General features: G+C 45.5%; 1 protein-coding gene across 1 annotated transcript in view; it reads right to left on the bottom strand.

Annotated features, from left to right (window-relative positions):
• Positions 1-132: 132 nt before the first annotated feature.
• Positions 133-17,896, bottom strand: part of OPRL1 (opioid related nociceptin receptor 1) — a 34,547-nt gene continuing 16,783 nt past the window's right edge. Inside the window, exons 3-4 of the mRNA XM_075901017.2 lie at positions 5,495-5,850; positions 133-3,633 (exon numbers count right to left, since the gene is read on the bottom strand). Coding sequence (XP_075757132.1) covers positions 3,110-3,633; positions 5,495-5,850 — 880 coding nt within the window. The 3' untranslated portion in view covers positions 133-3,109. The remainder of the gene's footprint in view (positions 3,634-5,494; positions 5,851-17,896) is intronic.

Raw genomic sequence — 17,896 nt, forward strand, 5'->3', positions numbered from 1 at the left:
GGATTGACTCACACATGGCTACTATCCTATAAATAAACTGATGTGTTAAAGTGCAAATAGTTCAGTCGTTTCACTGTGGCATCAACCAGGCAGGTCGCAGAATTAAGCCATCACATTCTACATCGTTCCAAGTGCAGGAGTTTATTTTCCTTTATTAAAGCACGAGTAACCACATAGGAAAATGCCATTTATATTGCAATAGTCATAAGCTCAATTATACCAGCACAACCATTTCAGAAGACAACTAACAAGCTTGCATTTCAGCCAGTCCTTTCTTTCCAGAGGCACCGTACCATAAAGCTTCTATAGTCATCAGAGTTGCTCTTCTTTGAGTAAATTCCATCAAGCATCAATCAGAACGCATAACACACTCACAGCAAAGGCCACAAATCATCCAAAAGCTAAGTAGGCAGACACTTACTGAGTACGTTGTTTCCGTAGGATTGTTGCGCATCGGCTAAGATAACAAATGCATTTCTATTTAAAAAAGCCACCTAACTTTTAACATAAATACATACATCTGTGTGTGTCATCTTAAATGATCGAAGGAACCACAGAGTTGTTCTTTAAAAAGCTCCATAAAAATAATTAATAATCCCACCAAGAACTATAAAAGGAGTTCATTGGGACCCTTTTATCAGGCACTAACTGAACCCTCTGCTGTCAAAAATCTCCTTTGGCTAGGTCCTTGCATAACACTTCTGATTGTGCATCCATTTCAATCTCTTTACACGTTGTGTACATGTCGTGACCATGTCAATGGAGGCGATGGCCAATGGTTATGTAAAGTCAAGATTCCTCAATGAATAGTAGTATTGTTATTACATGCATTAAAAAGACAACACAAAAGAAAACTTACTTTTATCTTCCAAAGGTATGAATGTAAATTGCCAGCAATGGCTTTAAGATATGTTGTTTTAATGTGTTACTCCTCTGCATGCTTCATATTTTATCCTGGGTAATCATATCAACCCTCATTGCTAGTGCAATTGTTTGGGGAGTAGCATTGCAAAATACTTTCTGGGCCTGTCGTTTTCCCCCCCTCAATTCTTAACAGAAAATAATAATTTCAAGTTTTCTACTGAGTCCCTTTACATCCCATGACAAACGCTAGAGATTCCTTCTGGATCCTAGCCCATGCACAATTTCACATAGTTTACAACTGGTCTGGTTCCTAGGTGCGTGACTTAGGAATTTTAATTGTACTCCAAGCCTTGCCAAGAGAGAAACATTTTACATAGAAAGATAACACTGTTCTCATCCAGCATATATAAAGAACAGCGCAGCATCAAAATGTCAGCATATCAACACATTAAAAATACATCATTTTGCAGAACAGAGCACACGGAAATCTGTACAATCGGGATGAAGTGCAAGAATTGCTGCCTCTTTCCTTTGGAGCCTACCACCGCCCATCTCAAACTTTTTAAAAAAGCCCCATTGCTTTCAGCCAGTCAGGAAGCTTTTGGCCTTCTCCCTGCTCCTCCCAAGAGTCTCCTGATCTCTAGTGCTACAGAAGGAAAAGGTTCCACTTTCACAGGCACCGTGGAGGGAGAGCCGAGTGGTTTATTCCTCATAAATATAGAATTAATTTATTTATTAATTTTTGAATGACGCAACAGGGCAGATGATTTCACTTGAGGTCCCTAGCCTCTGTTTGAGGCTGGAGATGGATGGCACGAGGCAAATCGCTTGATCAATATCTTCGGTCCACCCCCTCCAGGGCACTTGGTGCTGGCCACTGTCGGGAGACAGGCTACTGGGCTAGATGGACCTTTGGTCTGACCCAGTATGGCCGTTCTTATGTTCTTAGGTCACCTGTCTGTTGTGATACAAAATCAATGCACAACTGGACAGTGGGACCCATGAACTGATTGGAGGAGTATGCCCAGAAGGCTCCATCTTCCAGAATTCAGTCTGCCACCCCATTCAGCCAGTCGGCTTATAGAACTGTTTGTCCATACTACAGAGAGCAGGAGGGAGGAGAACAGAAGAACCTGGTGCATTTTCAGCTGTCTTGCTGTCAAAATAGCAGGGCTTTCTTCAGGACAGCCATCACAATAAATAACTTGAAACGTCTTCTCATCTGAAGCCGCTCCATCGATGTCACCTTTCATCTCGACTCCATCGGGAACTGTCTCTGGGAAATGTCTGGCAAGTTGAAATATTAATTCTATATTTATATTGATATGAGAGCATAGACACACCTACACAAACACCCACACACAAAGTGCAATCCATTGTTACAATGAAAATATAGAAAAAGCAATCGCAGCTCTTTCCTCTGAATTGACATTGGTTTGATTTGTCTCACCTTCCACCCCTTCTGAGCTGGTTGTCATTTTTTAGTCCTGTCACACCCCTCAATATGCCCTGCCCTGCACCTCTGCAGGGTAGGATTTGATTTTGTGCGTTCCTTCAGTGCTAGCTGCCCACTTCCCCTGGAGTGGCTGCGAGTTGAGCTATCCAGCCATGTAGTGTCGCTGTCTAATCTTCTTTCTTCTCTGGTTGGCGTGTCTAAACTCTCCCCACCCCCACACGCACAAACAACCCATCATAAGTAATTCTGGAAATGATCTTTGTTTTGTTTCACTGCTCTTCCTCCCCTTGGCATCAGCGAAGCCTCATTTCAGAGAGACGTGGCTGGAATAAAATTCATACCCCAGCACACGGCAACCCATAGTATTTGATGATCCACTGAAATAACTCAGGCAAGGAAAGTTGTTTAGCATTCTGTCTGCTTTCCAGCCTCGACGGCAAAAGAACCCTCAAGAGCGAAGTCTGAGTTTGACTCTTGAATGCCTGAATTCTTTAGAACCGTATGCAAAGTGCATGACATTAGTGGCTCATAAGACTTCAGGGGGGGTTAAGTTGAAATATAGTACTTAACTGGGAGAATGGTGCAATTAGAAAGATGTCAAATGGCTCACTTATCTGCATGCTCTTGCAGTTCTTTAATTTGCCCAGACCCCAGATGGCCTCCGAGGAGTCCAGTCTCCAATGCTGGGTCAGAAAGCTCCTGTTACACAGCTGTGATCTGAGTTAGCTCCGAGGTGGGGGTCGTTGGGCTTTGCTGGCTGACAGGCACCATGGGCAGTTCCATGCCTAGTCATGCAGGATTGTTAGTCCCCTCTGAGTTCTTGCAGGCATAAACCACATCCTTTGCGATGCTGCACATCCGGTTGGACATCTGGAGCTCCGTTCTGAAGGCAGTGGGGAAGCAGAACTTTCTGAAGCATGTCTTGAAGTTCTCATCCAAGAAGGCATAGAGGACAGGGTTCAAGCTGCTGTTGGCATAGCCCAGGGCAGTGCAGAAGCAGGAGATGGCTAACTCGAGCTCGCTCTCAGCCTTGGCGCCCAGGCACTGGACTAACACGAAAATCTGAATGGGGGTCCAGCAAATAATGAAGACAGCAACCACCACCAAGACCATTCGAGTGATACGGCGCAGGTTCCGATCCTTCTCCTTGGAGCCCGACAGGACGCGGACATTCTTAAGACGCCGGATCATGAGGCTGTAGCAAATGGTGATGATCAACACAGGGATCATGAAGGAGAAGAGAAAGACACAAACGCCAAAGACTGGATCCCAGTAATCCACAGGTGTAGGCAGCTTAATTAGGCAATCAATCTCTGCAAAGAAAAGAAATAACAAAGTGTATTGAGAACCATCTGCACATCTGATAATTCGCTTGCAATCACTCTTGCGGCTTATTTCCTTTATTTCGTCAGTGCTCAACAGAACTCAGAGACTCATTGTGCTCGGCACTGTACAAAACACAGAGTAGGAGTCAGCTCTGCCCCTATGAGTTTACAATCTAAGCAGACAAAAGATGGGAGGGAAAACAGAGGTGGAGATAATATGTTTTATTGGCCCAAGTTGCATTGGTGTTAGGGACAAGCTTTTGAGCTAGACAGAACTCTTCTTCAGGTCTGGGAAAGGTTCTTACGGTGTCACAGACAGATAAGAGATTGACTCGATAGCTGAGCATAAGCCATGGACACACATTCTAAAGGGACCATTCAAGGTCATAGGTCCGACTTCATCCACCAGAAGGTCATGAAATATGATTCATGGCACTTAATGGCACAGTCGTCGTCTTAATTCCAAAAATTGTGCTGATACATTGTGTTGCATGCTAAGCGTGGTATTAAGTGAAAGTTAAAACCATGGCCACTCAGTGTATTCGGTCTCATGTTGAGCTTGGCGAGCAGTCAGAAAATCTCATTGGTCCCTTGAGGCTTGTAGGCAAATTTGAGAAGATCATGCTCTTGTCGTTGTTATCAGACTACTTGAAACGGAACTAGGCAAGGGCCAGATTAATGGTTTTATTTCTCTGTTTATAGAAAAAAAAAACCCTGTTCTGGGTGCCAAGATCAGGATTAACTTCCCTGGCTCAGGAATTGTTATGGCTTCAACAATGTGGACATGACCACTGCTGGTTGCTAAGATTTTTCAAAGGTTGAGTGCTTTTGTGAATACTGACCAGCAAAATCAATGGGCTTTGAAGGGATCCTGGATCCCACAGCCCTCTTCAAATAGAAAATTAGGGGCTGGGATAGAACACCTTGCAGAGAAAGAGGGGTTAAGATGGGAGGAACCAGCAGGATTTTCAGAATTTCCAAAAAAGGAAAGATTCTAAAGAAATTGGCCAGGAAGACAGAGCTAAAGGTGCTACATTTCTGAGGCCTGATCTACACTGATGCTGTAAGTCGATCTAAGTTGCACTAGTTCCGTTACACAAGTTACATAACTGAAATTAACATAATTTAGGTCAATTTACAGCAGCGTTCACACACTTCCGTCAACATAGCTTCTCCTTCTCACAGGAGATGGATTACAAACTTTGATGGGAGCGTGCTCTTCCATCAACTTAGTGGGTATTCACCAGACCCACTTAATCGACACCAGTGCATCAATCGCAGCAGTGCCAATTTAGCGAGTAGTGTATGCATGGCTGGAGTCTCTATCAGTAGTGATTACTTAGAGATGGTGGTTACATTTTTTGATTTTTCAGGATCCAACAGCTGAGTTGCCAGTGAATTAATGTGACCATAGCGTATCCATACATAATTAACACTTTTTTTAAAAGGACTCTCACTGTAAAATTGTATGAGGGACTCTTGCACGCATGAGGATAACACATGCATATGAACTGATTAATAGACATTGGGGTAATCAAATCTCATGCTTCAGATTGCAAACTGGGGTAAGAAAGGATGATTTTCTCTATCCACGTGCAGCGTTCACATCACCAGAGGATAAAAGCCTACTATAGCAACCAGCCAATGGACCTACTGCTTTATCTCAATTAACAAAAATCTATATTGTGGAGATGAAGGTTATGGTTCAAAACCTGCTTGCAAGCCCATGATGGAAGGAATGTCACAACAGCAGACTTAATGGGCTAGTGGCATTGGAACCCTGTACACATATTGCATGGATGCAGAATCTGCTTTGGAGACTATCCCCTGGTAATTCATTTTTACTGACCATTATTTTCATTCTCAGCTGAGCCCATCACCATAGCTGGGATTCCAAAGACTGAAGCCAAGGCCCAAATGCAGATGTTGACCACTTTGGCCTTGTGCGGGGTGCGGATATCCAGCGCTTTGATGGGGTGGCAGATGGCAATGTAGCGATCCACGCTCATCATCGTCAGGGTGAAAGTGCTGGTGAACATGTTGTAGTAGTCGATGGAGATGGCGATCTTGCAGAGGGCGTTTCCAAAGGGCCAGAACCCAAGGAACGTGTCCGTACCCTGGAAGGGCAAGGTAATCAAGCACAGGGTATCGGCCAGGGCAAGATTAAAGATGTAAATGTTGGTGGCTGTCTTCATCTTGGTGAATCTAAAACAAAGAAAAGATTAATAGACACAATTCCACGTGATTCCCAGTTCCATTGGTTGTGACAGGACTAGCACTGGCAGTCAGGGACACTTACATGGCACCTTTCTTCCAGAAGCAACACAAGGCCATTTATAAATTGTGGCCTGGATCCTGCAATAAAATCCACATAGGCAGAGCCCTGTGCGTGTTTGGATTCCAGCTGGCGTCAGCAGGACTGCCCATTTAGATCCATCCTACGATCAAGACATACCTAAAACCTCAGCAGGAGGTAGTGGGAGGTTTGAAAAGGCGTTTTAAATTAACTCAGGGATGGTGTAGACGGAGCTTGATCCTGCCTTGAGGGTGGGGGGCTGGACTCGATGACCTCTCGAGGTCCCTTCCAGTCCTATTATTCTATGATTCTATGATTCTATGATTCCTTCCCAAAAAACCACGATTCCCTTCTTGCATCCTTCCCAGCCCTCCTTAAGGTCTGATGGCTACTCCCAAGCAGAGCGGAACACACTTCTAGATTTTTCAGTTTCAGTACAACATCGGATCGAAAGGAGAAGACATACATTCCGGCCATGCTTGCAAGCCAAGGATGCCATTGTTTTAGGACGAGAGAGCCTAGGGATGAAATTGACCTGTTTTCATTGTCTCCCCTGGCTAAATGTAGCGCAAAATGTATAAATATAAAAGATCAAAGTCAATAACATTTTCAAAAATCCATTTTCCTCATCTAAGGAATTAGTATTGAAAGTAGTGAAGAAATGTGCTTTGTTGGGGATTGAGCACGCAAATATTGATTACTGAAGACAATGCCCAAATTTCCATGAACTTCATGGAAAAGCAAGATCAGACCTAAAAATGTTTTAACCTAGGCACATAGGCTATATGTCTACACTACTGAGTTTTCCTGTGATACCAGAGGTATTCCAGAAAAATGCTGCCATGTCCAGGGAACGCATATGCTCTTCTGAAAGAGCAGATGTGCTTTTTCAGCACTTCTGAAAAGTGCAAACCTTGAAAGAAAGAAGGGATGTACCGAAAAAGGGTTTTTTTCTGACATTTGGCCCAGTGTAGATGGGCCAAATGTCGGAAAAGCCTATTCTGAAAAAAGAAGCTGAAAAAGTGATGCAAATTGCGTAGCTTTTTCTGAAAGAACAGTGTAATGTAGACATAGCCATAATGTGTTGCGTTCAACAGCTCCATTTTCAATCTCTTTTCAAATGTATGATTTCTCTGTAAAAATGTACTCAGGGCTGAAGTAATAGTGAGTCACAACTAGCTAAGGACCCAGGAAAATCAATTGTTTCATAAAGATGGCTTCCTAGCGAGGGTGCAGTAAATTGTACTTAACATGTTTGGGGATACTTTGAAAGCAATCTCTCAAGACAGAAGGTTGTCTCAATAAGAGGCATCTTGTTCTGTACAGGTTTAATTGTAACTATCTGAGCTTTTGATTTCTTTAGCAATTTTGGACTCGTTTGACATCTCCAAACACTCTATTCAATGCATACCTACTATGAAAGATAATAACTCAAAATACTGCTTACTTGTGGTTTAATAGCCTACAAATACCCAACTTGGCATAAGTGTGGTCTGTGGACAGTTTGTTACCAAACACAAACATCAGATTGTCAGATGTTGGCTTTATGTTTGCATTTTCTACTCATCAATGTCTAATCATGTTTATGACTACAGAGGTCTTTTTAAAGCAGATGACATTCTGGAAATAAACCTCTCTCATCTGTTGGCATTTAAAACTTGACAGAGGAATTAAAAATAAAATAAAAACCTTGGCAACCTCTTCTAGAAAGAGAAGAATATGAATATGTGGAGAATTTTGGAAATTAGTGCTGCTAATTCTTGTTAGCGCTCTGTGTGTGTGTATGTGTGTGTGTGTGTGTGTGTGTGCGCGTGCGCGTGTGCACTCAGTATTCACAGCACTGTATTTTAAAAAAAAATGTTGTGGAAATCAGAAATCACCAAGCCTTCAGCTGTTCATTTGCTGTGATCAATTGGGAGTGGAGAAGCCAGAGATCACATAACGAACAAAACCCAGGACTTTTAAGCAAGGACGCTGGAACATTTGTAGAATTGGGGAGAAGGGCAAGGTGAGTCTGACCCCTCCCTCTCTGCATCTGAGTGCCCTGGTGGTGAGCCATCTGCCCTCTCTTGCAGTGCCACAGTAATCACCAGTGGGCAAAAGATGTAATTGCAGCACCTCACTGACAATCTATTATTCTGCTGGGGAAAAAATCTGCGGGGATCATGAATTCTGTGCTTATGCTTTTTTTGGTTAAAAATGGGGGGCATGGCCCTCCCACATCTAAAAATAGGGTTGTCGTGGTCCTCTGACCTTCCTATTTATGGTGCTTTAAAAGTCCTGGGAAGACTTACAGGATTTCCCAGGACAGCTTCCCCCTAAAAAGGGACAATTTGGGGCAAACTGAGACAGTAGCAGCTCTAATGGAAATTGGTTTTGAAAGGCATAGTGATTTTTTTCTTTTTATTTTGGAGCACGTTTAGATCTGTTAAAGAGCAAGCGCCGTAATTTTGAGGTGGATAAATGGATTTTCTTTTTCATCTATAAGGACAGGGGGACTCCTTCTGCATTACGTGAAAATCAATCATAACTGTGGGGCTGCCATTGGCACCTCCCTGATTAGCTATGGGGACAGTGAGAAAGCTAGAATGTCAGCTGTAGCGTGGGGCTGGGAGACAGCCATTAAGACTTCACTGCCCATAGAGGTATCATTTAACCTCAGCTACAAAATGGACTCTGACCATGGCGCTGAGTCCACCCCCCATTTCACACAGGCAGTCAGTCATCAGTCACTTAGGGTACGTCTACATGGTGCCGTCGATGGAGCCATGTAGATGAGCTTTGTAGACATAGCAAAATGAAGCAGTGATTTAAATAATCGCCGCTTCATTTACATCAAAATGGCTGCCATGCTGTGCCGATCAGCTGTTTGTCAGTTCAGCGCGCTAGTCGGGACACTCAGCGGTCGACATCAAAAGCCTTTGTCGACTATCCCGGTAAACCTCATCCCACGAGGCATGACGGGGCAGTCGACAAAGGCTTTTGATGTCGACCACTGAGCATCCCGACTACCGCGCTGTACCAACAAACAGCTGATCGGCACAGCACGGCAGCCATTTTGATGTAAATGAAGCGGCGATTATTTAAATCACTGCTTCATTTTTTTATGTCTACAAAGCTCATCTACGTGGCTCCGTTGACGGTACCATGTAGTGTAGACATACCCTTAGGGGACATCTGCAGAGCATCCTTCACTTGAAATAAACTACACAATTTGCGTAGCTTATTTCGAGTTATTTTGAAACAGCTTATTTCATCATTTGGCGCTGTCTACATAGCACCAAATTTCGAAATAACTCACTATTCTGAAATGCCCCTTAACCCTCGGGGAATGAGGGGTACTGGGACGTCAGAATAAGCCATCGTTATTTCAAAATCTATTTCGAAATAACAGGCTGCTTCAATAGAGGCAGAATAGCTATTTCGGGATACTTGCGGGATCCCAAAAGAGCTGCGCAATGTAGACGTACCCCCCCCCAGTTACTATTGACCTGGACTGATTGGGGCCTAAAGCACCAAGACAATGATGGTGGCTGACACCTTGAGTGAAAGGTGAAGCTCCTCTGAGCAGAGGGATGCAGTTTAGGCAGGTCGACGTTGCAAATGAAGCAGGGATTTTAATATCCCGCGCCTCATTTAAATAAAAAATGGCCACCGTGTTTTGCCGACTCAGCACTTTGCCAGCAAAAAGCGGCAATCTAGAGGGAGATCTGTCGAGAAAGAAAGCCTTTTTCGACAGGTCCTATAAAACTCCTTGCAGGAGGCATAAGGGATCTGTCGAAAAAGGCTTTCTTTCTCGACAGATTCCCCCTCTAGTCTGCCGCTTTTTGCCAACAAAGTGATGAGTCAGCAAAACGTGGCAGCCATTTTTATGCAAAGTAGGCACCGGATATTTAAATCCCTGCCTCATTTGCAATGTCAGCCTGCCTAATCTGCATCCCTCTGCCGACAGAGGGATGCATTCTAGACATACCCTGAGGCCCTATTGGAAAGCTACCAGACTCTATGCTGACGAGGGGGATAGAGGAATGTGTACAGCAAAGCATATGAAGCTAGAAGTCAAGTACATTGTATTTTCATTCATTCTTCATTGTGGATTCAGCCATGCATCTCCCAACATACTTGAGTGTTTGCAAAGCATAGGTACAATACTGCACAACCTCAGTCATCCACAAATCTCGGGAAATACTAGAAATGAGGACTTTGGATTTGCCTGTCTCTAGAGGCTCTGAGGTCTCTGTCTGAGCTCTCCAATTGATCATTGCCTTGGAGGCTCCGAATCTTGATGGTGTTAGTCTACACAGCTGAATGTCCTACTTTTATACTCATCTATCTGTATCTGTGCACATGCCGTTAGCACGTGACCCTGCCTCGTTCAGACTGTCTTATGATGTCTCACTGACGGATTGCATCAGGGGATATTTGATTAGGAGTGTAGTGAGGCAGCTTGGCCTGGAAGGAGAAGAACTCCCCAAGACACCCCGGTCGGCAGGGCCAAAGCAACCCAGCCCCGCCCACAGGAAACAGAGGGTTGAGGCCAGAAGTATAACGCTAGGAGCTCAGTCACAGAGGAAGCCAGATGCCATGTTCAGACTCCAAAGGGGGGAGGCTCGGCCACACCGCGAAGGAGAGGAGAACTGGCCGGGCCCTCCAGGACCACTAGCAAGCCCAGAAGGCTGCTCAATACCGCCAGGACTACTGGCAGACTCAGAAGACTGGCCAGGAATGCCAGGACCACTGGTAGACCCACAACACTGGCCAGGACCACCGGGACTGCTGGGAGACCTAGAAGACTGTCCTGGACTGTTAGAACTGATATCCCCAGATCCTAAGCTGATGAAACCCTGCCGTAGTCTTCATTCCCTGCAGACCCAGAGGAACAGGGAACAAACCAGGTAGACCCACAGGGGGAAATGGGAAGTAGCCCAGGATAGGCGATCCGTGTCCGGCTGAGGAAATGGAGGTGAACTGGGCAGCAGGTTGTGGCCAGGATCCCCACAGACCCAATGTCAGCCAGAGCTGTCACTGGTAGGACTGTTCTTTGGCCTGAACTATGGTGGGCCTGCCCTGAAGCAGGACTATGCTGGACTGTTAACCCATCTGTTTCCAGTGTAGTGAAGCCACTTGGCCTCCTCCCAGACCAGGACAAGTACATGGAGGTGCACATGACACCATAATCAGGAGCCAATGGCTTCTTGCACTCGCTGATCTTGCACTAAAAAGTAGAATTTTGAGTTCTTCACAGGATAGTCTAAGAGATCAACAAATTCATGAGGACGTCCGTCTGTCCGCTTGAAAGCTCCTGATTCTCTATATTTTAGTTGGTCTCCAAAGGGCCACGGGACCACGCGTTTCTAAAGTTACAGGCTAACACGGTGACCCCACTGAGATTTCTTTGCCCCAGTGAAGGGGACATTAAAAAGCCACAGCTGTGTGTCTTTCACCAATATCAATCGATAGAATGTGAAGGCTTTGAACACTTGCAAGGGGCATGAAAAATAACTTACATGGCTTTTTTTTCTGGCTGTAAACATTAATTGGAAAATGCTGGGAGATGTGCAGCCCCTTGCCAACCTCAAATAGGACATAATTGGCTCTTCAAGCTCAACTGCTCCCTGATCAACTCCTCATTATTTAGTGGGTTGTTTAATAGGAACCTGTGCATGCATCTAAATTACTGACGCTGCACCCGAACGCTGAAAAAGAGGTTATACAAAGTCTTTTTATTTAGGAAAAAATGTAACCGTGGGGTGTAATGACATAAATAAAGTGTTTTAAAAGCAGGAACATGTTCCAGTAATTTGTAGTAACAAACAGATTTCCGTGGAGAGGAATGTCACTTGCAGAACCTCCAGTATCAGAAAAAGCAAAAAGAAAACAGAGTTTTGGTATTTATTTCTGCTTCAAACTTCTTTCAGGTCATTCCTGTGGGACTAATTACACTGTCTGATAGCTCAGAAAAGTTGAAATGCCCCAAAAGGCTCTGGCTTTTTCATTTTTGACTGTTATAAAAGCAACAATAATCATAATAAAGACAAAATTTTAAAATAGTGTTTTGAACTCTAGTGAAATGAGCCTCTAATTTCCATAACATATGAACTAGGGGTCATCAAATAAAATTAATAGGTAGCAGTTTTAAACAAACACAAGGAAGTTTTTCTTCACGCAGCGCACAGTCAACCTGTGGAACTCCTTGCCAGAGGATGTTGTGAAGACCAGGACTTTAACAAGGTTCAAAAAAGAAATAGATAAATTCGTGGAGATTAGGTCCATCAATGGCTATTAGCCAGGATGCGTAGGAATGGTGTCCCTAGCCTCTGTTTGTCAGAGGCTGAAAATGGATGACGGGGGATGGATCACTTGATTCCTGTTCTGTTCACTCCCCTCTCAGGCATCTGGTATTGGCACTGTCAGCAAACAGGATACTGGGCTGGATGGACCTTTGGTCTGACCCAGTATGGCCGTTCTTATGTTCTTATGAATTAATATTCTCCCATCATCAAAGCAATTTTGGTTGGAACCTTATCAGCTTTTCTAGTGTACGCCCTGCAATGACAGAGGAAGAAACCCACACAGATACTACCTGTCAAATAAGTCATCCTCCACCTAACAATGGATTAAATTAATCTTTCATGGTGTTAAGAAGGGGCTGATCTTAAGAGTCAGTCACCGGGGAGTTTTGAACAATTTGTGGGACTTTGTGATGGCGCGTTGCGGTTCCCCTCGATCCTGCACCCCTGTAGCAGCAAGAACAGACTCCACCAGCCAATAGATTAGAGAGGATTTATTGCTTCTCCAGGATACGGTACAGCATAGACGTGATGTGGTTACAGGAGTCAAGGCCAGGATGCCTCAGACCCCTGCGGTTAGGGGGTCCATCACCCCCCTTTAGACCTCCAGTCCTCCGCTTAGGTTGTTCCCTTCATGTTTTCCAGCCAACAACTGACCCTTCTCCCAACACTCACTTCTTTTGTTCCATCTCTTCCCTTAACCGGTAGAACCGGTTCGGTCACTGTCATGGGGGCCCTCAATGTGCCCCCCTCTGGGCAGTGCTTACAGACAGAGGCCAGTAGGGGTCATCCACAGCCCAAACACAGCAACCAGCAAGGTACTGATGTGACTCCGTTTGGGTAAGATCCCCCACCACCACCACCACCTATTCAGCTCTCATCTGACCTACTCAGCACTACCTGAGTTTGCCAAAGTGGGCTGGAAATATTGAGCGCGCCATCTCAGGGGGTGCCATATCTCACAGCTGACCCAGACATTCTTTGGCTTTGGGGCTCACCCTCACAGGCCCTAGGAAGCCACTGGCCACACAGAACCACACGTTTTGCTTTTTTACAAAGAATCTTTAAGTTCTACATTTTGTGGAAAAAAATAAAGCCCTCTCCAGTAGAACCCTGCACCACCAGTGCACGCAAAGGATTATGAGAAATCGATACTTCAGCCGCGGGCGGTGGGGCTCAGGTTGCAGACTCCAGGACTCTAGGCGGGGGGCGGGAGGGGCGACGGGGGCTTTCAGATTTAATTTTAACGGTGGGAAAATGGGTTTTTTATGTTTTTATTGGAGAATCTGGGGTTTTTTCAATCATTGAAAACTACGGTCACTGATTATCATGCTAATATATTCATGGTGGACAGCCCCACTATCCCAATGGGCAATGTATGCATTGTTAGGGTGGAGATTTGACAACCAGCTGACGTAATCCCCTACCACGCTCCATAACACATGAGCCAAGGGAACTCCATGAACAACACACACACACAACCAGAAAGCTAGAAGTCTCCCTTGGCGCTCCCAAAGGCAGAATTCAGTTGATCTAAAACTTAATGTTGGCGTATGAACAAAACCTCCAATTTTGGAAGGACTGGTCCTGAATGTCACCAGCATGTCACACAATGTACGGATTCAGCAAGCGTGTCCAGGCCAGTGGCAAATTGGGCCATTACCAACTGAGAAGGCGCAAATTACAGCTTTTGAAAAACTGGTCTACACCAGGACTTTAGTGCACATTGTCCAGGTGGGATAGCACTGCTCTGAATTGTACCTGATGAGCTATCTGCAAGGCAGCAAACAGCTCAGAAGACAGCAGCTCGCTCAGCCAGTAGCAGAACAGAAATAACTAAACAAAGCCTATTATTATTTCTAGCTGCACTTCATCAGCTCCCTGGTAAACAAAGGCAGGCTCTAATCATTTATCACAAAGGCAGCTTTCTTCCCCCCCACAGAGCCATTCTTTCTGCAGACTTAGGCCACGTATTCACTTCCCAGAAGTTTGATGCTGCAGTGATCAACCTTCCGGAGTTCAATTTAGTGGGTCTAGTAAAGACCCGCTAAATCGAATGCTGTACGTGCTCCCAGCGATGCTGGTACTCCTTGAATCAGGAGGAGTAAGGAAAGTCAGTGGGAGCGTTTGCTTCCATCAATCTCCTAGTCTGGAGACAGCAATGAAGTTCGAATTAAGGTACATCAACTCCTGCTATGCAATTAATGTAGCTGGAGTTGTGTATCTTAATTCATACTTCCATGTAAGTAGAGATATGGCCTGAAAGTCAGCCAAATGGCACTCAGTAGTGCTGTGCCATGGCTGCATTTCTGAGACCAATCTGACAACACTGAGCAAGGCTGAATGGCCAGGACTCTCTCCTACACATGAGGAGTGACACTTGAAATGGGAGAGGGGTTGAAATACATTGTCCTTTGGTTCCATTCATGATGTTCTGGATAAATTCTCCATGGATTCTTGTATATTAGGGGCTTGATTCAAAGCACATAGAGTTCAGTAGCAACCTTCTCATTGACTTCAGTGGCCTTTGGATCAAGCCCTTGGTCAATAGTGAAATAATTCACATAAGAATTCAGTTGATCTAAAAGTTAATGTTGGCGTTTGAACAAAACCTCCTATTTTGGACAAACTGGTCCTGAACAAAAGTTCACATGTTGGATCTATATACAGGTACTGAAGTCCTGAGGGGCAGCCCTAAGGGGGTGTCTGCCCCATATTGGTGGAGAAAGAGTTAAAAGGAGCCCTGGAGAGGTTGTGCAGCAGGCAGCCAATCAGAGAAGGGCTGCAAGAAGCAGCCTATCAGGGCAGAGGACGCCCATATATAAAAAGGGCTGCAGGGCAGAGGAGTCAGCTTTCCTAGGGTATGTCTACACTACAGCACTAATTCGAACTGTTCAAAAGTAGAAACTCTCTTTATTTAACAAAACTGGGGGGGGGGGAATTAACCTCTGGGGAGACTGGGAAAAGGAGGTGGGAGGGGGAAGAGAGAGGGTGGGAGAGGGGAGGTGGAAACCTGGGAGGAGGGAGCTGGAAGGGGGAAGCCAGGGGAAGAAGGAGGAGGGGAAGTATAAAACTATGGTACGCCATATCTTCAGTACTGTGTACAGATGTGTCTCCTCACCTCTAAAAAGATATTTTGGCCTTGGAAAAGGGTTCAGAAAAGGGCAACTACAATGATTAGGGGTTTGGAACAGGGCCCATATGAAGAGAGGCTAAAGAGACTGGGACTTTTCAGCTTAGAAAAGAGGAAACTGAGGGGGGATATGATAGAGGTCTATAAAATCATGAGTGGTGTAGAGAGGGTGAATAAAGAAAAGTTCTTCATTAGTTCCCATAATAGAAGGACTAGAGGACACCAAATGAAATGAATGGGAAGCAGGTTTAAAACTAGTAAGTGAAAGTTCTTCTTCACACAGCACATGGTCAACCTGTGGAACTCCTTGCCAGAGGAGGCTGTGAAGGCTAGAACTAGAACAGAGTTTAAAGAGACGTTAGATAAATTCATGGAGGTTGGGTCTATGGAATGCTGTTAGCCGGGGGGTAGGAACGGTGTCCCTGGCCTCTGTTTGTGGAAGGCTGGAGATGGATGGCACGAGACAAATTGCTTGGTCATTGTCTTTGGTCCATCCCCTCCGGGGTACCTGGTGCTGGCCGCTATCGGCAGACAGGCTACTGGGCTAGATGGACCTTTGGTCTGACCCAGTATGGCCGTTCTTATGTTCTTATGTTCTAAGCTCAGGGCTCAGGGTCGGGGGGTCTCACTGAACCAACTTGATTTTCATTCATACCTGCTCCTGGGTTTGCATGTGGCCCCTGGTGGCCAGGCTGGCAGCCGTGCGGCTGTAGACGGCTGTGTTCCTTTGGCTAGTGTGGAGATTGTGGACATTGGAGGCCTCCCCACAAACCTCGATGATGTCCACGATCTCCGCACTAGATTAGGTGGGCGCTCACCTCTTGCAGCCCCGGGCAGGCTCCTGGGAGCCACCAGCCTGGTCCTGGGAAGAGGGGGAGGGCTGGGTGGCAGCGGGTGGCTGGCTCATGCCGTGCCAGGTGCAGGGTCTGCTGGCTGGGTACTGGCAGGCTTGCAACTGGCACAAGCACTGCACTCCAACTGGGCACCGCTTACCTCAGGGCTGTGTCTACATTGGCACCCCTTTCCGGAAAAGGGATGCTAATGAGACACATCGCAATTGCAAATCCGCAGGGGATTTAAATATCCCCCGCGGCATTTGCATTTACATGGCTGCTGCTTTTTTCCGGCTACTTTCAAGTAGGAATAAGAAATCCTCCGGAAAAGGGCTTATTTTCTGGAGAATCACGTCTAGACTGGCGTTTTTCTCCGGTTTATCCCCAAGCCGGAAAAAAGCGGCAGCCATGTAAATGCAAATGCCGCGGGGGATATTTAAATCCCCCGCGGAATTTGCAATTCCGAAGTCTACATTAGCATCCCTTTTCCGGAAAGAGGTGCCAATGTAGACACAGCCCAAGAGAGAAGGTGGATGCTCAAGATTCTAGCTCAGACAGATGGGTATTATTCAAATCTGTGGGGGAAAGATACTGGTTTCTTTTCTCTCTTGATAGGGAAACATATAAACTTGTTAAACCAGCATGCCTAGAAGGCTAGGCAGCCCTGTGCAATTTGGAGCTATTCTGCTTCAGAGCAAGTCTATTTAAAGAAGGATCTCAGAACACTGTCCAATATGTGGCCAATCGGATCTATGGGTAGGTGTGATTTATTTTTTGTGTTGGCATGCATTTTGAAACTAATCACATTTGGAAACCAGGCTGAATTCGAAAATGGCTGCAAAGATCCATGGTTCAGAGCAGCCCTAGGTCAGCAGTAACCAAAAATCGCCATCCTCTGTCCAACCGTTACATGGTCCACGTGAAATAAGCGAGCAATCTCAGTCTAGGAGACAAGAATTCATTTCTAATCTCAATGGCAGTCTCAGCAAGAAGGTGAGTCCACCTGCCTGGATTGTTTTTATGGATGGACTGTTCAGGGTAGGACAGAGTAGCTAGGGAGGAGCATTGGACCAGGAAGTCTGGAAAACACTGATCCTCTGACATGACTCCAGCTGAGTGTGAAAAGGAAGAGAGGTTGTTTTGTACAGCACCTAGCACGGTAGGTCCCTTGCTCGTGACTGGCCTCCTCCATAGTACAGTAATACAGATAACAACTATTATCATTACTAGAGCATTTACCCAGCATTGCTCAGGTCCTTAACTGAAATGAGTTTTATCTTTCTTCATTCGAATCATTGCTCTGGGGTAGAGTTGGGGATGAGGGGTTCAGGATGCTAGTTGCGCGGGACAGAGAGTTACTTCAGCCCTTTATCACCCAAACAACTTAGAGACAGGTTAGAAGTGCCTGTCCATGGTTGCTGCAATGAACACAGTCGGGGAACGGGTGCATGTTCTCACCTGGGGGACAGAGAGATACACAGACAAACTCACTCCAATATACAGTAGATCACTGTCCCTTTCTCCACTCCTGCCCCCATCTGCCCCAATGGGGTTACAGCTCCTACTGGTCCCCAACTCTGGCCCCTTTCTGCCCCCCTGTGGCCATTATACTGTATAACTGTCCCTTCTAACAGACCCCTCCCTTTTCATTTTATGAGAAACAGTCACATTCCCAGCACCTCTCATTGTTCTGGCACAA

This window comes from Pelodiscus sinensis, chromosome 17, assembly GCF_052426305.1.
Source record: "Pelodiscus sinensis isolate ZL-2025 chromosome 17, ASM5242630v1, whole genome shotgun sequence".
In the NCBI taxonomy this organism is placed as follows: domain Eukaryota; kingdom Metazoa; phylum Chordata; order Testudines; family Trionychidae; genus Pelodiscus; species Pelodiscus sinensis.